Consider the following 25,527-nt stretch of genomic DNA (forward strand, 5'->3'; position numbering starts at 1 on the left):
GAAGGGAGATTTTTCTGTTTTTGTCATATCTTGTATATTCATTATTTGGCTTTCTTTAATGAAGTTTGCTATTTCTCACATATACATACTTGTTAGTATCGGTATGAATTCATTGTTGTTAAAATCAATATATTAACTTAAAATTTCATTCTTCAAAATGTTCTCCACTTTGCTGATGGCATCCTCTTCAAGACAGTTTCTGTTTCTTCTTGTTAGGAAGATGTTCCAAGCTCGCCCTGTGTTTGAGTAGCCTTGGATTTGGTCATTGCTCCAAGGAGCCCATGCTCTTTAGGCATTAGGTCGATTTTATATATACATATATAAAAGGTATACAAATAGGCTTAAAGCATATTCCTACAATGTGGTATGATCAGGATGTTTAGACATAAAACACATGGTGGCACTAAAATGAAGATTAGTTTTGTAAGCTGCAGAACATAAAGCAAGTCAGTTTCCTATTTTTTAAAAAGATGGAGTCTGGACAAGTCTTCTGAGTGCTGGGATTACAGATGTGTACCACCATACTCAGCTATAATCCATTTTCTAAATCCTAAGCATCCCAGCTCTTTGTCAGAGATGGCCTATAGAAATGTTTTAAAAGAATAGTGATTCTATACTTTTTTAAGTTATATATGATATTAGAGGTGCCATTTTCACTTTTTAAAAAAAGATTCATCTTGTTTGCAGGCTTGCGAAGTACTTGCAAACTATTATTATAGGAATGCTGTGAGTAAATTCTCAGGCATGCTGGCAAATATGGCACATGTATAAATGTTAGGAAGTTTTACTTAGTCTTTTTAATGTATGCATGATGAAAGACATTCCACTATTATAATACGTATTGCTCAGCTTATATTTAATTGTATTTTGTGTCTCTGCAGGTATTTCACACTTTGTTCTTCATAATACAGCCACTACAACTTGATAAGCCATTCGTTGCACTATTTTAAAAATTACAGTACTATCGAGAATTTAATTTGGTTAAGATTTAGTACATTTTATAACTCTTGAACTCTTAACAAATTGCATCGGGAAAAGAAGTTTTTGTTGATAGTTACTTAATCTCCTCACCCATTCCCACCCCCAGCAAAGCACTATTATTTTCATTTGGAATGATGTTTTATCATGTGTTTTCAAGTAGGATTCAGAATCTGCAACTCAGTTCAACACAAATCTATTGAGATTTAAAATGTATTTGAAGTAACATTTAAATAGCCATTTAAAATTATGAATTCGATGTTTTTAAATTTATGCATAGTAAATACTTCCCTTCTCCAATTTCTGTCTGCCATTCTGTATATGCTTATTAAAACTTTTTTTGATGTTAAAAAAAAAAATTGAGGCTGGAGATACAGCTCAGTGACAGTGCTTACCTAGCAAGACCCTGGTTTTGATCTCCAGCACTACAAAAAGAAGAAGAAAAAAAAACTGTTAACATTTGCATTTTTAAGATAAGTTTCGTACATTGTCTTTTATGGTACAGAGGAATTTGATTTTCCTTTCTTTGAGACTGTGAGAGTGGGGCTTGTTAGCCTGGACATTTAAGAAGAAGCTGCTTTGCCTGAATCTGGTCAGCAGCTTGCGCCCAGTGCACTCTTTGCATGTATAGGTTTCACTTCTCTTTTTACCACCAAGTATTATTAACATGCATGATTTTAGACATGAACTAGCCCCCCCACACAATGGATGTGAGTATTTGACTTTGGAATTTCAGAATATTGACAACTACATATTTTTGCTGCCAAGCTCTATAACTTTGTATATTGAAAAAATAATACGTAACATTTTCATTGGGTGGGAATGAACACCTCTTCTTCCCTGTTTTTGTTGTGCCTCCTCTTTCCTCCTTAACAAAGTCACAGATATCTGCATGGTGTTTGAAGTTCTGGGACATCACCTACTCAAGTGGATCATCAAATCCAACTATCAGGGGCTTCCACTGCCTTGTGTCAAAAAAATTATTCAGCAAGTGAGTATCTTCATCTTTGCTATGTAGGGACTCTATGAAAATATGAAAGTATCAGGAGTTTTCTGTTTACAATAGGATTGTAAATAGCCAGGGGGTTTTAATTGCTAAAATTAAATATTTTATTCAGTCCCTAGAGTTTATTGTGTTTATTCTGTTTTTAAATGTTATAGCACAACCAGGTTCATCTTCCATAATAATTGTCGGGGAGAAGGGGAGGAGCTATGTAAGGTGCCTGAGTCTTTATTCAGAAATTCTAGTTGTAAATATTAAATATTCATTAATACAGAATTGTTATATTAGCACCACTCTAATCGTATTCATGGGCATTTTCTAATTTTCTAATTAGCTTTAGATATAAGGTATCGAATGTTAGCATCAAGAAAATATTAATGCTTCAAGGGACAAATAATTTGTTTGGATAATATGTCTCAGTAAGAACTCTAAACTGGGAAGAGACCTCATTTCTTCAGTGAGGAAATTTGTATTAAAAGATACCTAGGGCTTGGCATAATAGTGCACTCCTGTCATCCCTGCTACTTGGGAGGCAGAGGTAAGAGAATGATTGGGCAAAAGTTAGCAAGACCCTGTCTCAACAACAGACTGGGTGTGGTTATACATACTTATAATCCCAGCTATTTGGGAAGCAGTGGTAGAAAGATCACTGTTCCAAGGCCAACCAAGCAAAAGTGCTACACCCTATCTGAAAAACTAACTAAAAAACCAGGCTGGCGATGTGGCTCAAGTAGAGGGCTTGCTTAGCAAGTGTGAGACCCAGTACCACCAAAAAAAAAAAGGTCTAAACCTCCTGTCACCTACATTTCAGCACTTAAAAGGGTATGGTGAGCATTTATTCTCATTCTTTATAATGTACCAGTTAAAGTCTCCAACTAGAATTACCTTTGTAAAACTTGGAAGCTTACAATCAGTCTTTCTGGGGAAGTTTCTTTGTGCTTTAAAGAAATAAGTGCTTTCATTATTCTCTAGAAAGCACTATTTTTTATTGCAGTGTTGTGTTGTGATATTTTCCTTTTCTAGAAAGACTTATACTTACCAGTCTACTCCTCTCTTCCCATTCAGGTGTTACAGGGTCTGGATTATTTACATACCAAGTGCCGTATAATCCACACTGATATTAAACCAGAAAACATCTTGTTATCAGTGAATGAACAGTACATTCGGAGGCTGGCTGCAGAAGCAACAGAGTGGCAGCGATCTGGAGCTCCTCCACCTTCCGGGTCTGCAAGTATGTTCTTTTCTCAGGGAGTTTCATTTAACAATAAAATATTTAAATAATAGTGTCAGCCTTAATGAGACTTTTTTCTGATTATTGCTGCCGTATGAGAAGGAGACTAAAGATTGTTGTGTCTTTCAGTTAAAGGTAAAAGTAGCTGATTTATATTATGGCTTGATGTTTTTCCTTTTATTTGATGGGCTTTTTTGAGGGGGAAGGACTAATGGGTTTGAAATGAGGGCCTTGTGCTTGTTATGCAAGTTCTCTGCCACTGAGCTACATCCACAGCCATTGATGTCCCTTTTGAGACAGGGTCTCACTGTGTAGCCTAAGCTGACTTCAAACTTGAGATCCTCTTTTGTTTGCTGGAATTTCAGGCATGCACCACCCTGCCTGGTCTTTGATGGCCATTTCTTATGTGTTTACCTCTGCCTGATGACACATGGTCCTATATGAACTAGTGCAGAGGGACAAGATAACATGGGTAACACTGATGTTACTGAGTTCACACCCCAGTACCACCAAAAAGAAAAAAAAAAAGCTTGGGGGTAAGTACTGTTCAAAATAGTCAGAGCTGGTTTGAATCCTCGCTGGGAGACCTTTTCTGAGTTGTTCGTCTTCATTTTCCCTAGTGTAGGAGTTACTGGGATTAAAGTTCACATTGAGGCAAGGCACCGCTGCTCATGCCTCTTATCCTAGCTACTGTGGAGGCAGAGATCTGGAGGATTGAAGTTCGAAGCCAGCCTGGGCAAGTAGTTTGAAAGACCCTATTTAAAAAATACCCAACACAAAAAAAGGGCTGACGGAGTGACTCAAATGGTAGAGTCCCTTCCTAGCAAGTGTGAGGCCCTGAGTTCAAGTCTTGGTACCACAAAAAAAAGTTGACATTGACACATTTACTGGTGTGCTACATAGTATTATGAGTTAATAAGTTACAACTACCATCATGATGATTTTTTCCACTGGAGGTATGGATTTTAATTTTAGTGGTTTAATCATATTCAAGAAATTTTCTTGATACTCAAGGAAGACTGAAGAGGAAGAAAGTGGGAAGTTCTATAGTTAGAATTTCAGTTTTGCAAAGTGAAAAAGTTCTAGAGATCTGTTATGCAATGATTTGGTTATACTTAACACTAATGAGCTATATGTTTAGGGGCAATTGAGGATAGATTTTATATATACATTTTTTAAGCCACAGTTTTAAGTACTTTTAAAAGAAAGACTAAGCAGCACCTAAGCTAAATTGTTATGCACAGCATATTACATAGCAAATTACTATAGCTCTTGACTTACCTTCTAAAACTGACAGGTGCCAGAGAGGAATTGGGAGGTGGGAATCCTGGGTGGGGATGAGGAGGTGTTGCTTTCACTTTCTAGTTTAAAGAGGACATAGGAATGGAAATGGTGCTTTTAGCAGCACTAGTAGTGGAGGCAAGAAATGGGAACTTGGCTCTGTGCAAGTATTGATGCTGCCTGGGACAGGATCTCATTTAGCTAAAGTTCGGCAACTTTTGTATGTGTTATTTTCTCTAAAAATAAAATAATGTAGCTTCTACCAGTGTCCCTTAAAATGGTGTAGGCTGCATAAGAACTTTCCATTCCGGTAGGGAGTCTTTCCTAAGCCTTAGTTTATGTTGCCTGCTGACTTCCAGATTCTTACTTGGTTTTCTTTTCTTTTCAGTCAGTACTGCTCCCCAACCTAAACCAGTAAGTATAAGGTGTTTCTATATTTAATTCTAGTCTATGGGCTGTGGGCATGGGTTATTCTGAGAGAGATGGTCAGTTTGTTTAGTGTTTGGAAACCAAAGGGAAAAAAATATTTCTGCGCTTCTATATGTCTTCAATAAATTCCCACGCATCTTCAGCAAGTTTGCACTGGTGAGATGTCTATAAATTTGAGTGTCTTAAGAGTAAACCAGCCCCACAGACTGCTCAGAAGGCCAAAATTTGTTGTTAATTTTATTATTTCATTTCATAAGAATATCTGCAGCTTTTAAGTTAATGAAAAACTTAGGTGAAGAGTGAAATTTAATTAGGAAGTAATTAAAATTAATAGTTATCTCCAACTAGGGGTAATGGATTAGCCACCTGAAGGCTTTATCTGTTTGTAATCTCCGCCCAGGCTGACAAAATGTCAAAGAATAAGAAGAAGAAATTGAAGAAGAAGCAGAAGCGCCAGGCAGAATTACTAGAGAAGCGAATGCAGGAAATTGAGGAAATGGAGAAAGAGTCGGGTCCTGGGCAAAAAAGACCTAACAAGCAAGAAGAATCAGAGAGTCCTGTTGAAAGACCCTTGAAAGAAAACCCACCTAATAAAATGACCCAAGAAAAACTTGGTATAAATAGAGCATCACAAAAATTACTTTATGACACATTTAACATTAATTTATCATTGTTAAAATACAGTGGTTTCGTACATACAACACATCTGGGGGTGTCCTTATAAGAATTCAGATCTTGTCATAAATGTTAGGCAGGTAATATTAAAGTGTAATTTCTAACTTTTCTCAGGAAGTAGGATGTAGACTTTATTTAGCCACTGTGTAAGGATAAAAAGATCTTTGTCCTTCTATAAATAGGTTTTAGATGTTCAGTCACATTTTTATGTCACTCAGTGTAAGTTCTAGAAAATGTTTTAATCTTGTGAGAAATGTTTCTGTTCTTTCACTCACACACATACACATACATCCTTTTTTGTTTGTTTGTTCCTTAGAAGAGTCAAGTTCCATTGGCCAGGACCAAACACTTGAGGAACGTGGTGTAGAGGGTGGTGCGGCAGAAATTAATTGCAATGGAGTAATTGAACTCATTAATTACACTGATGACAGTAATAAAGAAACATTGAGGCTTAAAGAGGATCTACATAATGCTAATGACTGTGATGTCCAAAATTTGAAGCAGGAACCTAGTTTCCTAAGCTCCCAAAATGGAGACAGCAGCGCATCTCAAGAAACAGACTCTTGTACACCTCTAACATCTGAGGTGTCAGATACCATGGTATGCCAGTCTTCCTCATCTGTAGACCAGTCATTCAGTGAACAGGACATCAGCACACTTCAAGGAAGCATTCAGTCAGAGACACCTTGTGAAGATGAGCAAGAGCAGGAACACAACGGACCACTGGACAACAAAGGTACCTGCTGTGCAGATCCACTTCACCAGCACTGCTTCCCTCACAACACATTCATAAAATGCATAGTAAGAGTACGATTGCTTTTGTAACTACAAATTAGCACGTGTCTTTTGTCCAGGGATTGAGGTGGTGGTGGTCGTGGTTTGATTTGGTTTGGTTTGGTTTGCAGTGTTGGCTATCAAACCCAAGGCTTCCCACATGCTTGACCAATGTTCTGCCACTGAGCTACATCCTCAACCAGCAGGTGTCCAAGTTAACTTCAATTTGCAAATCTATAGTTAATGTTAAATTTTATTCACTATGTGTAGCATTTCACTTGTTGCTGTGTACACACAAGATTTTTAACTGTAGAAACTGAAGGTACTGTTGTGCTCTTTTTATCTTAGAAAATTTATTGTAGGTTGCCAATTGGGGGCCTTCCTCTGTAACTCTTAACTTTCATTACCTCTTGTTATTTAGTTAAACAGTTTTATTGATGGTGCCTATTGTCTATAGGAAAATCCACTGCTGGAACTTTTCTTATTAATCCCCTTGAGCCAAAAAATGCAGAAAAACTCAAAGTGAAGATTGCTGACCTTGGAAATGCCTGTTGGGTGGTAAGTTAAATTTGTTCCAGTGCTATATTCTGCATTGACTGGAAATGCATGAAGAAATTTGGATTTAGACATGCTAAAATAAAACATCAGCTATTCTGGGTTCTTGTTGCCACTTCTCCCCTCCACCCCCCATAAAGGGGCTTGAACGGAGGACCTCACGCTTGCTGGGCAGTTGCTATACCACTTGAGCCAGACCCCAGACCTTTTTGCTTTGGTTATTTTTCAGATAGGATCTCCCTTTATGCCCAGGCCAGCCTGGACCTTGTTTCTCCTATTTACACTTCCCACGTAGTTGGCATAATAAGTGTATACCACCATACCAGCATTTACTCGTGGAGATGGGGTCTTGCAAACTTTTTGCCCGGTTTGGATGCTGGTGGCTCACTCCTGTAATCCTAGCTACTTGGAAGGCAGAGATTAGGAAAGCCAGCCTAGGCAGATAGTTTACGAGACCCTTTCTTGAAAATACACACCAAAAAGGCCTCACTCAAGTGGTAGAGCACCTGCCTAGTAAGTATGAGTCCCTGAGTTCAAATCCTAGTACAATTTAAAAAAAAAGCTTTTGGCCTGGGCTGGCCTTGAACCACTACCTTCCTGATCTCTGCCTCCAAAGTAGCTAGAGCTACAGGATTGAGCCACCATGCATGGTCCCAGTTAATGTTTTAGGTGAATATTATTCCTTTTTTTTTTTTTCTTTTAACCATTTGTTACAAAGAAGTTTGGATATTTTTATGAAAGTTGGAAAATGGTATAATGAAAAGAATTCATCCCCAACTCCACTGCAGTTATCTGTCACCCATATTCAGTAATGCCACCTTGTCTTACGCCTCTCCTCATTCTCTTGTACTCTCAGTCTCTACATTCATGTCCTCCCCCCACCACACCTCCATTTTCAGAACTGGCTCTGACGTAAAAACTGTAGCCTCCTTTCAATTCACTTAGTACATTTGGAACAATTTTTTGTCACCAAGAATTGTTGTAGGGCTGAGAATATGGCTCAAGTGGTAGTTCCTGCCAAGCAAGCATGAAGCCCTGAGTTCAAACCCTAGTAATGCCAATTATTAATTACAAATAAGAACATAATAAAATTCAGTTGACTACATAATACTCCCTTGTATACTACAATTGTTAACATTTTCAACATCTCTCTCTATATATAAATATATAAAATCTCAGTGATACTTATTATTGATACGTTCAGGGTCCTCCTACTGAATATCACTATGCTACGGAAACAGAAATATAAGACCTGTGGTCAAAATATATGGAATAGCTAATTCTTTCTTCAGAATATATTTCAATGGTAGTTTACCCTTTGTCTCTAACTGCACCATAGCCTTTACAATTTTGTTAACTAGAACATTCATGACTCTTGACAGCTCTTTGTGCAGAAATCTTTGCATAGTTGTTTTTAGGACATGTCCTAAGAACTAGGACTAGTTGCTAAGTCAAAAGTTGGGTGTTTTTTTCTTTTTTGCTTTTTTTAAAAAAAGATTCTTGATGTATGGTGCCATATTACACCTCCTAGCTACTCAGGAGGCAGAGATTAGGAATCTCATGATTCAAAGCTAGCCACAGAAAAATAATTTGAGAGACCCTATCTCCAAAAAACCCATCACAAAGAAGGGCTGATGGGGTGACTCAAGTGGTAGAGCGCCTGCCTAACAAGCATGAGGCCCTGAGTTCAAACCACAGTGCTGCCAAAAGTGTGTGTGTGTGTGTGTATTACATGTAATTATATTATTTTAATATATTAATATACACATATATATTACACGTAATTACAAGTAATTACGTATTTTTATGTTTAATATTATTTTCCTGAAAGAATACATCAGTTCTTATTAATAACTTTTTTTACTATGTGTCTAGTTAGGAAAGTTTTTTTGGATTTTGGGTTTTTGGTTTTTTGAGACAGGCTTTCCCTGTGTAACTATGCTAACCTTGAAATTGAGATCACCCTGCCCTGGCCTCCTGAGTGCTGAGATTGTAGGTGTCCTCTACCACACCTGACCTTTGGTTATTTTTTAATGGTCATTTTTTAAAAATCTATAATAGAGTGCTTTGCATACAAATGACATTACTCAAAGTGTAATAGTAAACAGGAAATGGTCCAGACCCCAGTAGGATCTCATTTCCAATCCTGTTTCTAGAATATTGTGATAACTTTTTAGAAGAAATGAAGTTATAGTTGAGCACTAATAGGAATGTGGAACGATTTTCTAAGTAATTAGAATCACTTCACACACTATCCTCAGGTCCTGGCCAACATAAGAGTTTCACCTGCAGGAGTGACTGCAGTTGCCTTCTCACTTTCCCTTCTGTTGTCCTTGCCTACTACAGTCAACAATTACATGCATATCTGCATTTTTGTAACGTGTCTTTCATCCATTCACTCATTCAGCAAACATACTGACCTGTACTCTAGCCTGTACACTAGAACACAATGGCGAATGTGACATGAATGTCCTACCTTGCTGGATCCTGGTCAGATCTCATTGTTCAGTGATCCCTTCAGCACGTCAGTGTTTGGCATGCAGTAATGGAATTTTACATGATTTTCAAAGAGCTTGCCTTTTTAAGATTATACTTTTGCTTATTGGTTATGCATATACATAGTTCAAAGACAGTTAATGTAGATTTTGATTCAAAAATGTGCTGCTCCCTCGCTCACTCTTGACATTATTTATCTTCACATCAGTAATAAATGGCATGATTATATTACTCCTGGGTTTTTTAGTGGCAGTTTACTGCCACTGTACCAATCTTCTAAATATATCTATATATATTTATATTTATATATGCAAAGCAGACACTCTACCACTTGAGCCACACCTCTAGTCCATTTGCTCTGGTTATTTGTAGATGGAGTCTCAAACTGTTTGCTTGGGCTGTCCTCAAACCACAATTCTCCAGATCGCAGCTTTCCAAGTAGCTAGGATTTACAGGTGTTAACCACCAGCACCCAGCAATTTTTGGCTAGATGATTATTCCATGTTTTTATTATTGGGACTCTTAATGCTGTCCTCAGAAGTACTAAACATGTATTGTGATTCCTTTTCCTTTCACATACATCATTGGTTTTGCTTAATTTTCTTTGTAATGTTTTTCACTTAATTCAACCCATACTTTTATCCAGTGATAATAACACCCACTTTATTTATTTATTTTTTCTTTCTTTTCATTTTTCTTTTATTATTCATATGTGCATACAAGGCTTGGTTCATTTCTCCCCCCTGCCCCCACCCCCTCCCTTACCACCCACTCCACCCCCTCCCGCTCCCCCCCCTCAATACCCAGCAGAAACTATTTTGCCCTTATCTCTAATTTTGTTGTAGAGAGAGTATAAGCAATAATAGGAAGGAACAAGGGGTTTTGCTGGTTGAGATAAGGAAAGCTATACAGGGCATTGACTCACATTGATTTCCTGTGCGTGGGTGTTACCTTCTAGGTTAATTCTTTTTGATCTAACCTTTTCTCTAGTTCCTGGTCCCCTTTTCCTATTGGCCTCAGTTGCTTTAAGGTATCTGCTTTAGTTTCTCTGCATTAAGGGCAACAAATGCTAGCTAGTTTTTTAGGTGTCTTACCTATCCTCACCCCTCCCTTGTGTGCTCTCGCTTTTATCATGTGCTCATAGTCCAATCCCCTTGTTGTGTTTGCCCTTGATCTAATGTCCACATATGAGGGAGAACATACGATTTTTGGTCTTTTGGGCCAGGCTAACCTCACTCAGAATGATGTTCTCCAATTCCATCCATTTACCAGCGAATGATAACATTTCGTTCTTCATGGCTGCATAAAATTCCATTGTGTATAGATACCACATTTTCTTAATCCATTCGTCAGTGCTGGGGCATCTTGGCTGTTTCCATAACTTGGCTATTGTGAATAGTGCCGCAATAAACATGGATGTGCAGGTGCCTCTGGAGTAACAGTCTTTTGGGTATATCCCCAAGAGTGGTATTGCTGGATCAAATGGTAGATCGATGTCCAGCTTTTTAAGTAGCCTCCAAATTTTTTTCCAGAGTGGTTGTACTAGTCTACATTCCCACCAACAGTGTAAGAGGGTTCCTTTTTCCCCGCATCCTCGCCAACACCTGTTGTTGGTGGTGTTGCTGATGATGGCTATTCTAACAGGGGTGAGGTGGAATCTTAGTGTGGTTTTAATTTGCATTTCCTTTATTGCTAGAGATGGTGAGCATTTTTTCATGTGTTTTCTGGCCATTTGAATTTCTTCTTTTGAGAAAGTTCTGTTTAGTTCACATGCCCATTTCTTTATTGGTTCATTAGTTTTGGGAGAATTTAGTTTTTTAAGTTCCCTGTATATTCTGGTTATCAGTCCTTTGTCTGATGTATAATTGGCAAATATTTTCTCCCACTCTGTGGGTGTTCTCTTCAGTTTAGAGACCATTTCTTTTGATGAACAGAAGCTTTTTAGTTTTATGAGGTCCCATTTATCTATGCTATCTCTTAGTTGCTGTGCTGCTGGGGTTTCATTGAGAAAGTTCTTACCTTAACACCCACTTTAATATGTACAGATGCATTGGCTGTTACTTCAACCTATCTTCCTAAAGAACTCTGCTGGAACTGTGCGTCTTGTGTCCCTCTGGTCGGGTTGCCCATTTGGGATTTCCCTTCACTATCATCTTAGAGATTATTTTCTGTCTATGTTCCTGTCTTCTGTCTCTCTTACCTTCTTTCTTGACTTACTCCCTTTTGAGTATATGACGTTGGGGAGAGAGGGACTTTCCATGTCTTACAGTCTTTTTTCTATTTTCACTCTGTTGACTTGTGTATGGAGTTCTAGACTAGAAACCATTTTCTCCAGTGTTTGTCAAAATGACTCCGTTGTTTTCTAGTTCCAGTCTTGTTGCACTAAAGATCAATGCCATTCTGTTTCTTTGTATGAAACCCTTTCCCCTTGCAGAAGTCTACAGGAGCATCATTTCACAGTGATGTGCATCACTGGGTCTCTTTTCATCCTTTATGTTAGATACTTGGTATCTATTTTCAATACTGAAAGTCAGATGCTCTGGCTTTGATTTTTTCTTAATTTTGGAAAGTCTTGTCTACTTCTGAAATCTCATTATTCAAATGTTAGACCTCCTATACAATCCCCATCTTTTCTTTATATAAGTCCCTTTGTTTATCATTTCTCCTATTTTTACTTTCTGTTCCCTTGTTTCTTAAAAATAACGTGCTATTCTTGTTTCATAAAATGGTACCTTTTTAAAAATCGCTGAGGATGTTGTTTTTCCTTTCCTAACATTTCTTCCTATATGTGTTTATTGCTTTTCTGTTTTGGATAACTTAAAAGACTGTCTGACCATGTGAATGGAGTACTAAAAAGCAATTTGAAAGTGCTTTGCCTGGGTGGGTCTTGCAGCAAGATCTGTTGGGCATTTCATTTCATCCTCAGATGTCAAGATCTTTGGATCTTTCCTCCTGGGTTGGTCGTGCTTCCCACAGAATACTTAAAATCTTCCTCAGATCTATCCAGAGAGTAATTATTTGGCTACTGGAGTTTGGAGAATTGAGTTAAACAAGAACAACAAGTGTTTGAGCATATACAGTTAGGTCATTTGATTTCTATATTTTCAAAATAGTGCTCTCTCCTTGACAATAGTGTCCTCTATTTTGTCCACTCCAGAGAATAAACCTCTAAGTGGTCTGTTGGGCCAGAAAAAAAGCTGTTGGCCAGTATCATATCCTTTGTTCTGAAGCTCTGTTTCTTAAACATGTTTTAAAGCAATATTCCTGTGTTGAATCCCACCCTCACCCCTACTTCAGAAAAACCTGGTATCATCAAGTCCTGAGCCGGGAAGGGACTATAGCATAAATCATACTGCTCCTACACTTTCACCAGCAGTGGTCTTTTTATTTATTCGCCAATTCCTTTTTTTCCATCTTACAAGTTTTTCTTTTTTTTTTTTGGTGGTATTAGGGCTTGAACTCAGGGCCTACACCTTAAGCCACTCCTCTAGCACTTTTTAGTGATGGGTTTTTTTCAAGATAGGGTCTCTCGAACTATTTGCCCAGGCTGGCTTCAAACCATGATCCTCCTGATCTCTGCTTCCTGAGTAGTTAGGATTATAGGCGTGAGCCACCACCACCCAGCCTCCATCTTATAAGTTTTATTGCTCTTCTTTGTAGTTCTCTGGTTTTGTCAGTTTAAGTTGCTTCAGACTTAGTATCTGAGCATGTTGTTTTCCTGTCAAAGCCACTTTCCTCCTCTCCAAGTCTCTGTTTCTGTGAACAGTTAGCTAGCTCTAGGACTCTGGGTCATGGTTCTTTTTGGTACTTCGCACATTCTCCCACATCTGGCTACTGAATTTTTAAATTCTGTTTATTCTTCCAGTGAGTATCTTTGAGTTTAACCCTTCCCTCTCCTAATTCCACAACTAGCAATTACCTTATTTGTCTTTAGCAGACATCTTCATATGGTGTGTTGATGATGATTTCAGAACATCACCTGGAATACTTTTTGTCCTTTGGTCAAACTTAATCCCATACCTTTTGGAGTCCTAGTGTTTACTGATTCTACATGAAACATTCTCCACAAAGCAATTTCCCCTCTCCACAAATGTTGTTCCTTTTTTCAATTTCAACAGGGTTAGAGAACTGGCTTCCACACTTCCCTTTACTATTTTAATATTGCTTAAATTTTGCTTCCTATATGTGACTCATTACGCTTCTGTTTCTTTATTATTTGTTTTTAAATTTATTTTTAAACTTTATTTTGGTACTGGGGTTTGGACTCAGGGCCTCACATTTGTTAGTCAGGTGCTCTACCACATGAGCCAATCTGCCAGCCCTTTTTTGTGTTGGGTATTTTTTGAAATAGGGTCTTGCTCATTACTGGCTTCAAATAGTGATCCACCTGATCTCTGCCTCCTGAGTAGCTAGGATTACAGGCATGAGCTACCAGTGCCTGGCATTAAATTGCTTTCAGTATAAACATCTCTCCCTTTTTTTAATCTATTCATGAAACTCCAGTTGTTTTGCTGATTGTATCCTCATGATACTTAGTATGTTCTCTCTGTTCCCCAGGATTCACATTTAATATTATTTTGCAGGGAGCAAGGTGGGCAAGGAGAATGAAGGCAAGGACTGTTTATAATTGGTATTAGTGGTTAGAAGGTTCTTGTAGCCTTTATCTTATTTCCTCATATTGAGCATGCAGCAAGACAGTCTTTGAATTGAATCTAAGTTAATGTCATTTATTTGTTGAGGTGCAGTTTGTTAATTTTGAACAAGTGAACAACATGAATTTTGTTTGAGGCAATAATTTCCCATTTCTTATAAAGCTTTTCCATAATCCATCTGTCCGTATTAAGTTTAGGCTCATCTGTTTGCAAAAATAATTCGAAGTAGCAGTGAGTAAGGCTATTAGCATCAAGATGATACTTGAAAAATTAGCTGAATGGAAACTTTGGGACATTTTTCAGAGAATTTATTAAAATCTCTATTAGCAATCCTGGCTTGTTACTTTGTAGAACAACTAATATTAAACTACTTTCCTTTTCCATTTACTCAGCACAAACATTTCACCGAAGATATTCAAACAAGGCAGTATCGCTCCCTGGAAGTTCTAATAGGATCTGGCTATAATACCCCTGCTGACATTTGGAGCACAGCATGCATGGTAATGTTCCTTTCCCCTTGGTCTTCACTGTTATATAATAGTTTTGTACCTTAGCCTATTTGCTAATTTGAAATAGACCAGCAAATTAAGCAAAAAAAAGAACTTAACATAGGTAACTTACCACAGAAACACTGTCCTGTGTCTGAAGAGATCTGAATTGGAAACAGCTACTATAAGGCATTGTTGGTTTGGATTAGGTGATTACAAGCACCCTTATCCTTTTAGCATTGATCTGTTTGCAAACCAGGGCACCCCTGGAAACGACTTTATTCTGTCCAGTTCAGCACCTCCTCTGACATCTTAGAACCCACTCACCCATAGATTCATAAGTTGCCATTTTGCCCTTGACAAGTAACTATTTAAGTAGTCAGATTTCATTGGTATAAAGTGACTTCCCACAAATTGCTTTACTTTGGAATGTGTTACATTATTTCCTGAGGGAATATACTCTTCATGCTCTTTTCTTCTCTTATTACAGTTTGTACTTGGGTGTTTATTTTCTTGTTTCTTCTCCACAAAATTCTGAGCACCATGCTGGCAGGACTCTTGTCTGTTGCGTATGATTGCACGCTTTGGGTGGGTGCTTTCAGTGCACTTCTGATTCTAACTACCCAGAGTCTTTGCAGATTTGATAGGTTACAGACATGGTTCCCTACAAGAGTGCCCTCACTTCACTGGCCTTAATCAAGTTCCAGGATCCACAAGCCACCTGCATATCTGACCAACTGGCTGTAAATTTGGGGTTTCCCACTACCCCTCAGACAGTACAAGACAAGAAACATAGTGTAAGGTTTGAAAAGTACTAAGCATGAAGCTTCTGTGTCCTCCTTGACTTGGTCACATGTATCACCAACTGGGGAAGTCCACCAGGTTTCAAGTGTAGAGTGTTATTAAAGAGATTGCATTCATGAGTCATGATTAAATCATTGACATGTTGTTAATATTCAGTCTCCAGCTTCCCTCCCTTCCCTGGAGATTGGGGTGTCAGAAAGCCCTAATCCTCTAATCACATGGTTGGTCTTCCCAAAATTTCCAGCCTTCATCCTGAAACTAGCAACCCACCACCAGTCACCTTGTTAGTATAAACTTAGAGAAGGTCCAGGAGGCTCACTGTGAACAGCAAGCACTCTGCCACTTGGAAATTCCAGGCACTTAGAGGCTCCCTCCCAGGAGACAGGAACAAAGACTGAGCAATTTTATATGCAGTAGTACTTACTAAATATTTATGGATCATCAAATGAATTAACAGAACCATGCTAACATTTTGCTTCATTAAAATTTAGTATTCTGGGTAAAACTTCAGAAAGAGGACAGGTGAACAGATCCAGCCTATTTTAGGTCATAGATTCCTCTCATTCCTGAAAGACTTTTGTCTTCAAAGATAGTAGAGTTAAAGCCATTTTATTAATGGGGCATAACCTCATAAAATTCTTTGTTGTGGCTTATACCTCTTAAAGATAGGACACTGTCTGAAGTAAAGTTTTGATAATGTTGCACAAATGAAAAAATACTGGAATAAAATCTCAGCCTTCTTTCTCTACACTTTGTATTTTTGAGGAATTCAATTTGAGTTGATATGTTAGAGAGAAATCATAAGTGGTAGAGAAGCTACCAACTACAGAATACAGCTAGGTTATAGATGATTTATTAAAAGGAGATATTAAGTTGTCGTTCTTAGTAATAAGTTAATTGCTGTAAGAGAATGAAGACCTTGATTACTTTTTCTTACGCCATAAGGGCAGAAAGTCCTGCTTGCTATTTAATATAGCATTTCCAGTGTTAGGACTAAGAAGTGAGGCAAAGTGCAAAGGAGAAATTAACCTTGGCTGTGGTCCTGGACCCACTCACATGTTGGAATTTTCTTGAGCCACATTTATTTCCTGAATTTCTCTCATTTTGCCAATAGACGTAGGAAATGCTGCTTTAAATTGGTGATATGCTAAGTAAAAAATAAATCCTACAATGTCATACATGCCTGGAAAGGTTGGACTGTCCTGCATCCAATGAAAAATTAATTGATAGAAAGATGGATACCCTTTCTGAGAGGTAGAGAGAAGTAGAAAAGTTGTCTGCCACATTTATGACTGAGACAAAGTTTAGAGGCAGGTTACAAAAAGGAACGGGGGAGGGAATGGGGAGGGCTGAGTTCAGCAGCAGAGTGCTTGGCTATTCCTCATGTTCAAGGTTATGGATTCAGTCCCCATCACTGCAAGGAAGGAACTGTCTAGAACTCTAAATGCTGTTGAAAGGTCCTAAAGTTAACAAAATCCAAAATGCTATAAATTGACCCATACACCTTTTCCTCAACCATCACCAAGCTCTAATCTGAGCTGCCTGAATGAAAAGGCAAAAATACCTCCATTGCCCAGTAGCTGTTTACCAGAGATTGATTTGATTTCACCCACCTTCATGCAGGTAGGCTAGGATACCATCTTAATCAGCAGTGTTGTCAGTTCTTTTCATGTCATTCCCCAGTCCTTCACACTGAAGCCCATAGGTTTCATTTTTTTTGCTGCTACTGCAGCTGCCATAGTTCTCTGTTAAACAGAGCTACTCCAGCCTTTTAAAAAGCTTAACCTTGTCTCTTTCGGTTAATTTCTGTAATGAAATTGCTAGTGTCCAAACTGAAGAGTATGTTCAGAAGAACTGGGCATTTGCTGCACGCAAAGAAAGGGGACAGTAAAATAAAATGCACAGCTCTCAAAGCAGAGCTTCTTTGTTTTTCTTGATGCCACTGGGGTTTGAACTCAGGGCCTCACACTTGCTAGGCAAGTGCTCTGCCACTTGAGCCATTCTGCCAGCCCCTAAAGAAAGCCTTTTAAACAGGAAAGGAAGCAAGAGGAATTGAGAGATGCAAACATTTCCTTCACAAGGAAGATGGATTTGTAGGACTTCATGATAACCCCACTGAATAGCACACAGTTTTTAGGAGGACTATGAGTTGATACCAGCTAGGGTGCCCTAGATCCTGGGACAGAATCGTCCCTGTTTTGATCATGTGTCAGTTCACATAGTTGTGTGTTTGGATGTTTATTTTAGGAATACTTTGATTGTCAAAGAAAACTTAAAAGCTTTAACTCTAAGTCTATGGCAGTATCTTGTCCTTCTTGTTTACCTTTTGTATGTCCAACTATCTACATGATAACTCCATTTCGATATGTAATAAATATCTCAAATTAACATTTTCAAAATTCTTTATTTACCCCGTACGTATTTTATAAATGATCCCCATGTTGACTCAGTCACTTAGACCAAAAACTCAAAACCAGAGAGTTTTACTTTAATTCTTTTTGTTTCTTGGTGGGCCTGGGTTTTGAACTTGGGGCTTCATACTTGCAAAGCAGGGGCTCTGCTGTTTGAGCCATCCCTCCAGTCCATTTTGCTCTGGTTATTTTGGAGACAGGAATTTCACATATTATTTGCCCGAACTGGCGAAATCATGATCCTCCCGATCTCAGCCTCTCAAGTGGCTACGATTACAGGCATAGCCACCAGCACCCAGCCTTAATTCTTCTTCTTCTCACCCTATACCTTGTCCATCAGTGAGTTCAGTTCTTTCTTCAGAATACATCCAGTACCAACCACTTCTTACCTTTCTCATTAACCCGTTATAGCCCAAGGCATCATTATTTCATACATGGATCACTAACTACCTGACTTCCAAATTTCTTCCTCTGCTTCTGTTTTTCTTCCTTTATGCTACATTCTTATAACAGCCTGAATGATACTATTAATCAAATCATTTTACTCTCCTGGTTTAAATGCTTTAATTACATCTACTTGAGTCAGAATCCAGTTTTATTTCCATAATCTGGTCAAGTTCATTGTCACTTTGGGAACTGCAGGCCCTTTCTCCTTTGACTCGAGCAGGTCTTGGCTCAAACATAACCTCCTGAGAGGCACCCTTCTGACCACTGAAAATTCAGTGATCCATGCTGTTGTAATTACTGTAACTTTGTAGTATAGTTTTAAAGTCATGTAGTATAAAGCATGTATCCTTTTTTATTTTTATTTATTTGTGCTGGAGCCTTGTGCATCCAAGCATATGTTCTATCTCTGAGCTAGTCCCTCAACCTCCAGAAAATTCTCTGAATAATAGCCATTTTTTTAAACTTTAATTTCATTGTCTTCACTGTGACATTTAAGATTTTGAAACAGTACTTATTTTCAAAAAAGATTAGGAAGTGCTAATGATAAGAAACACAGTTTGTTTGTGTGCTGCCCTGGGACTCTAACCCTCAAGATAATTCAGGGTAGAATAGGAATCTACTATGTTGGTGTGGTTCCATTTCATAATGAACTAACAGAGTGTAAAATGACCTATACCTAACAAGAAACCATACCCTGACATTTTAGAGGAAAGGAAAACTTCTGGATTTATACTTCATGTGAACAGTAGGATAGACAAGAAATAAAGACCTACACTAGTTCTAAATTGAGTTTGTGCCCCGACTAAATCCACCTCACAGTTTTGAGATTATCTACATTACTTAGAACTACGAACTCAATCAAAATTGACCTATGAATAGTAGTTGGTTTATAATTGTACTTTAATACCAGTGAGGCCATTTATTTAAAACATCATAATGTGTTTGCTTTTGAAAAATCCATTTGTAATCAAATGGAAAATTCATGTTCCCATTGTTCCATGCTGTCCTTTCCATACTGCTTGACATTTATTCCAAAGGAAAACACTCTCGGATCGTTTGTAAGAAGGGATATGTGCCTTTCTCATCCTATCACGGTGAGTGCTAACCAGCTCTCTGGTCTCATGGAATAGTCTGGCTCCTGACTCCATTGTCATTTAGCCTTTTCCTGATTTTCTGTGGACTAAGAATTGGAAGCTCTCCATCTGGGACGTGTAGTGTATGCCAAAGTTAGAGAGTGTACTTTCTGTCTCACATTGAAGAGTCGTGTGTAGAAAGATGTTTGAGTATTTGGTTTTGATTGGGGGTATAGAGTTAAGTTTCAAGCCATATGAGATCTGTTCTCTCACCAATTATTTAGTAATTTAGAATCCCCTTACTATCCAGGTGTGTCCTCTTCTGTCTAAAGCAGGAACTCAAGAGGACTGAATTGCTTGCTCGTTCTGGGGGGGTGGTGTTAATTGCATATATTTATAGGGTAGAGTGTGTGTTTCAGTACATGTATACAGTATGTAGTGATCAAGTTTGAGTAATTAGCATTTCCATCATCTCAGGCATTTATCATTTGCTTGTGGTAAAAGCATTTAAATTCCTCCCTTCTGGTGCTTTTGAAATAGCCAGTGAATGATCGTTAAATGTAGTCACTGTACTGACTAATAGAATGCTAGAATTTGTGCTATATGTAACTTGAACCCATTTTCCAACTTTTCCTCATTCTCTGCTGAGGTTTTTTTTTTCTTACTTGTTTTTGTTGTTGCTGTTTTCTCATTTTATTAAGATATAGATGTGAAGGTGGGCACTGGTGGCTCATGCCTGTAATCCTAGCTACTTGGGATGCTGAGATTGGAAAGATCGTGGTTCAAGGCCAGCTTGGGCAAACAGTTTTTGAGACCCCATCTCCAAAATAACCAGAGCAAAACAGACTGGAGATGTGGCTCAAGAGATAGAGTGCCTGCTTTGCAAGTGTGAAGCCCTGAGTTCAGACTCCAGTCCTGCCAAAAATAAATAAATAACGTACAGCAGTGAGAGGATAGTTCTTTAGGAATAATCTTAGGCTTTTTTAAATGGTCATCTACAGATTTTCTGTGGAAGGGAAATAAAACTTAATATTCAGTCAAATAGCAGTAAACTTTCCAAAGGCCTTCTTTGTCTATGATGCTTTCACATGCTACTCTCTTTTCCTCAGGCCTTTGAACTAGCCACAGGCGACTATTTGTTTGAACCTCATTCAGGGGAAGAGTATACTCGAGATGAAGGTGAGTCTCTTGACCAAAGATGCCTCTTCATGATGCTTACACCTCCATGTACAGCTAGTAGTTTTTCTCACTGCTGAGCCTTAGTAATCTTGTTAATGGACTAAGGTATATGTAAGTCTCGGAGTGACACAAGTGAAAGGTATTTTAGAGCTGGGCTACATAGCAAGACCCTGTCTCAAAGAAAGCTAAGAAACAAAAAAAGATTTTTATATTAGGTATCAGATATACTAGGTATTTTATTAAAAGATCCTGAAGCGCTCTAACATAACAAAAGGCTGTAGTTGGTTAAACTAAAACTTAATTTGCCAGGTAATTTTTTTCTTCATCATCTAGTTATCTTCCTTTAGAGGTTAATGACTTATTTTTTACCGTTTGAATTTACCTCTTCATCAACCTATTTTCAGTTATGCCTTCCTTCAGCTGTATTTGGAAGCCAATAATTTTAATCTGCAAACACTATATTCTGCAATATTTAGCATTGTTTTCCCCTTTTCTAAAAATTAGAAGTATACTAACATTTAGAATTTCATTTTAAAACAAAATGGAATGGCTTTCGGTTTTGTGGTGGCCGTGGAAGCAGACAACTGCATGCGTATTGTCCATCCTGGTGTGTTCATATAACTAAATGAGTTATTAATTTGAAAGAAAAAAAAAGTTTAGGCAGCACTTGTTTTGTTTTCAGGATTAATAAGGATTACTTTGATGCAGCATTAGCTGCACAGCCTCCCAGTGTGACCTCCATTTGCTGTGCTTTGCTCCTGGCGTTAGTATTCTGTGGACCCAAGAATATTCTCTTATTCCTCAGAATGTGGTTCCCTGGGATATTAACAGGCAGTGTTAGTGTTAGTATAGCCTGCTAATATTCCTAGTGAATACTGTTTGGAAAATGGTGTGCTAACTCGTCCCCATAGCCAAGTGCCTGTTTTGGTAGGTATAATTTGTATAATTTTAGCATGTTTCATATATATATATATATATATATATATTTCATATATATATATATATATTTCATATATATATATATGTTTCATATATATATATATATATATATATATATAAGATAGATAGATAGATATATACACATGCCCCCTGTTAGAAGATACTCTAATTGCTACTACTGTATATACTTGATTTTTCCTATCCTCTGCTTGCTTAGGGCAGCGGGAAAGGTCATAAGTTTGGAGGTACAGATTTATAGTGTTTTAAACACCCTATTATATCTGTTATGTCTCATACATAGCGGCTAGAATTATACTGAGTAGGACCTGAAGCCACCAAACCAAAAATTGAAATAGATGTGAAAAGTCCCAAGTAAGGAGACGAGAGGACCATCTTCCCTAGGTACTTATTCCCTTCTACATCAGTTAGTACTAATAGCTTCTGGCTCACACCTGAACGCTCTTCAGTCCCACTCCCCACGCTATTCTACAGCAATTTGGCCTGTCCTGCTAGAGCAGGAAAAAAGAAAACTTAATACGCTGATGAGTGTGTGTGGTTCGTTACCAGTCATGGTAGGACTGGGTAGCATGTCATCTGTTACTTTTCACATTCCATAGCCCTGGCTCTTGGAATAATACTTGACAATTCTGCCTATCGTTGATAAGCCAAAGATTATCAGTGTAAATGGAATTAAATGTAAAATAACAATTTCAAGAGGAAAGCAATTTCTTGGTATAGGAAAGTATTTTGAAGGACTAATACTTTGCTTAGAAGTTTGTAAGAAGAGAAGCTATAGTCTTTCTTCTCCCTTGGTAGTCTCACTTTGCTTATTGCTACTGGTAATTTATACAAAGACATTTATTTGCAGGTCCTGCCTAAAATTGGCAGAAATTTCTTGGCCAGACAGGTACTTGTTACCAAACCATTATCTCAGTCAGAACTACTCCAAGATGATAATGAATTCACTTAAAAGTCCTTTTTAAATGACACCACTAGATACTTTAAGTAAGAAAGAGATGAGGCCCAAACAGATTCCTAAATAACATTGATGTCTCTAGTATATTATTTCCCCTTAATACACATAATTGGAGGTTCTTGAGTAACTCTTGTTTTGTTTTTTGTCTTTTGTTTTTTCTGCCACTTGAGCCACTCCATCAACCCTTTTTTAACTGTTAATGATTCTATAAGTCATATGGAGTCATTTATAAAAGTTCTTTTTTGGCTATGGGTTATTATTTTTATAAAACCTCTCCTTAGACTTAATTTCTGTCACCTGAAGAGTGAAAGGTTCAGGAGAACTACCTGGAGGTTTGTATGCTGGCCAGTACCAAACTCACTCCCAGCTAGCACTCTGCCCGCCTCCCTGGCAGTGATCACAGTCCATATTCATACTGCGAGTTACTTGTCACATTACGACCTGGACATTTGAGTAACCTATAGCCAAGTAGCTATACTTTTAAAATGTTCTAATTTTAAAGTGTGATTGGGGTGATGAGGGGGGGGGATTCAATCTCTGAGCTAAACATGATAAGATGTGGGGTTTTATTTGAGTTCCATTCTTTGAGCCCTGAAGCTTCAAGTAGGCCATTTAGTCTCCTGAGGTCCCATTTTCTCATCTTTAAAATGGACAGTAGGGCTGAGGGCTCAGCAGGTGCAAGACTCAAGAGTTCTAGCCCCATACTGCAAAAAAAAAAAAAAAAGTTTATAATCTTTGGCCTGTGCATGCATTGTCACAAGCATTCTGAGCCATGGTGACATTTTTACTCCTTGAAGCCCAGAACAGTATTATAAATAGAGTTCTAGAATGCCTAAATCATGTTAGCATGTTTTGTTTGGTGGGGGAATGGGGTTTTTCGTTTGTTTTGGGGTTTTGTTTTGTTTTACCTAGCCCAAAGAACCCACTTGAACTTGAAAAGTTGTAGAAGAGTTCACAATTTTGCCAGCTGCCATTAGGAAGTAATCCTTAGCCTTCCCAGTCTCCTTGAGTAGCCTTGGTTTTGTTTGTAGTTGCTCTTAAACAGCTAGTCCTTTAAAAAGCTATTTGTAGAAAGCTCTTTTATAGCTTGACCTTGATCCTGCTCTATTTTACTCACATTGCTCACATTTATGGAGCTGATAGACATTGAAGATACTTTGCCCTTAGTGGGACATACTCCCAACTTCTTGTTGCAGAGATGGTATTGTTAACATGAGTTTCGGTCTAGGCCCCAGGGCGACAGCTTCAGGAAGCTGAGCATTCACAGCAAGACTGCTTTTAGCTGTCACTCACGTCCACTGGATTGGGCGCCTGGTATTTTATGAATTCTCCATTGGAGTCCATTTGTCATTTAGGAGAGAAAATAAGCCTGAACTGCTTTACAAAGATGTGTGCATGTGACTCTTTCTGCCTATGTCTAACTACGTTTGTTACTCCTGTTATGTATATCTTTTTCCCCCTCTTGAAATATTTGAAACATGCAGATCACATTGCATTGATCATAGAACTTCTGGGGAAGGTGCCTCGCAAGCTCATTGTGGCAGGAAAATATTCCAAGGAATTTTTCACCAAAAAAGGTAAAACAAGTGTATTTGTTCCCAGACGGTACAAAAGTGTCTAAAAATCAAAAGGTAAGTACCACTGGATACATGTTCCCAGTATCCTGCAGAAAGGTGAGTGTACCTTAAATGTTGAAGTGTGATTTAGCAGAGAGGTGAGATAGTACAGTCAAGTAGAGAATGGAGACAGAATGTCAAATCCCAGCTGCTCCACTGGCTCTGCAATTTTAATGCAGCCTCCCTATTGCTGGTTTCTAAATGGAAAGATGATCTGTCTTTCATGCTAAGTTAGCTATTATGCGTACAGTGCCTTAGGCATAATTGGTGATTGTTCCTACGATAACACCTCTGAAAAATGAACACGTTTTCACTGCATTTGGTCTAAGGACTGGCTCGTTTACCTTTGTATCACAGTGGTACCTAACATGTTCGCCATACAAGCTGACTTAACACTTTGCAGTTTCTTACATTTATGTTACTATGTGTTAATGAAAGAACAAAGATAAACTCTCACTTTGAATTTTTGATATGTATTTCTTACGCATTCCAAATAAAACTGAACTCTGAAAAACTTAACAGAAGGATCTAGAAAACTGTCTGGCCTTTCTTTCTCCATTGTGCCATGGTTCCCCTTTCTTCACAACTGCTACACAAGTACTGAGAAAAAAATTGTTTTCAACCCTTTACAGGAGGTATCCTCAGAAACATTACCCCTTCTTCAACCTCTTTTGGGGTAGGAAATTGGAGAAGTCCTTCTAAGAGTTCCTCTTTGTGTACAAAGTCAAATTAAGATAGGCATGTATACCAAGTTGGTAATTAGACACTCACTCCCCACAGATAAGATTGTGGATAAGTATCATATCTGAAAAAAAATTAAGCAGCATCTTCCTTAATTGGCCGTTAGTAATTTACTATCTTTTAAAAATTGTCACTTCAGTCAGACACAGGGCACATGTGTATTCTCCATCTACTTGGAAGACTGAAGTAAGAGGACCACTTGAGCCCACAATTTCAAGGATAGCCTGAAAAACATAGCAAGACCCAGTCTCCACCCCAAAATTCTCAAGAAAATTGTCACTTCAGGATTGAGGGTTGTAGTGGTAGAATGGTTGCTGAGCATGCAAAAGACCCTGGGTTCCATCCCCACTAGCATGGATTGGATGGGGGCATCACTTCAAAGAAGCAATTAGATTGAGGTTTCAGAATGATTCTGTTGTGTCTGAAATCTATATAGGTTCTATTCTCTTAGTTTTGTTGACTTTATACGTATTTGGCATGCTGTTGGCTCTCCATTTTTAAATCATTGCCTCATTTTGAAGCAACATTTGCTAGACTATTAAACAACAAAAAAAAATTCAGCAAATTGTTTTGCATGATGATTGACTGCACACCACGAGTCCATGTGTAGACATGTGTGAGAATCAGCATTTGTATTCATCTAGTCTTGATAAAGCATACCCAACTTAACTGGGGAAAAAACAAAAAATATCTGGAATAGGGGAGAAAACAAGTTACCTTAAATTTTTAGGACTTTATGACAAACAGGTATTTCTTTTGCAAATGAGAGAAGTGCTTTG

General features: G+C 38.1%; 1 protein-coding gene across 1 annotated transcript in view; it reads left to right on the forward strand.

The window, feature by feature from the left end:
* The window catches only part of Srpk1 (SRSF protein kinase 1), a 48,931-nt gene that overhangs the window by 20,890 nt on the left and 2,514 nt on the right, over positions 1-25,527 (forward strand). The window contains 9 exon segments of the mRNA XM_020168912.2: positions 1,863-1,969; positions 3,047-3,212; positions 4,882-4,907; positions 5,323-5,536; positions 5,914-6,333; positions 6,829-6,929; positions 14,467-14,574; positions 20,407-20,476; positions 23,876-23,968. Of these exon segments, the coding sequence (XP_020024501.2) occupies positions 1,863-1,969; positions 3,047-3,212; positions 4,882-4,907; positions 5,323-5,536; positions 5,914-6,333; positions 6,829-6,929; positions 14,467-14,574; positions 20,407-20,476; positions 23,876-23,968 (1,305 nt within the window).

Source organism: Castor canadensis, chromosome 8 (genome assembly GCF_047511655.1).
Source record: "Castor canadensis chromosome 8, mCasCan1.hap1v2, whole genome shotgun sequence".
Taxonomy (NCBI): domain Eukaryota; kingdom Metazoa; phylum Chordata; class Mammalia; order Rodentia; family Castoridae; genus Castor; species Castor canadensis.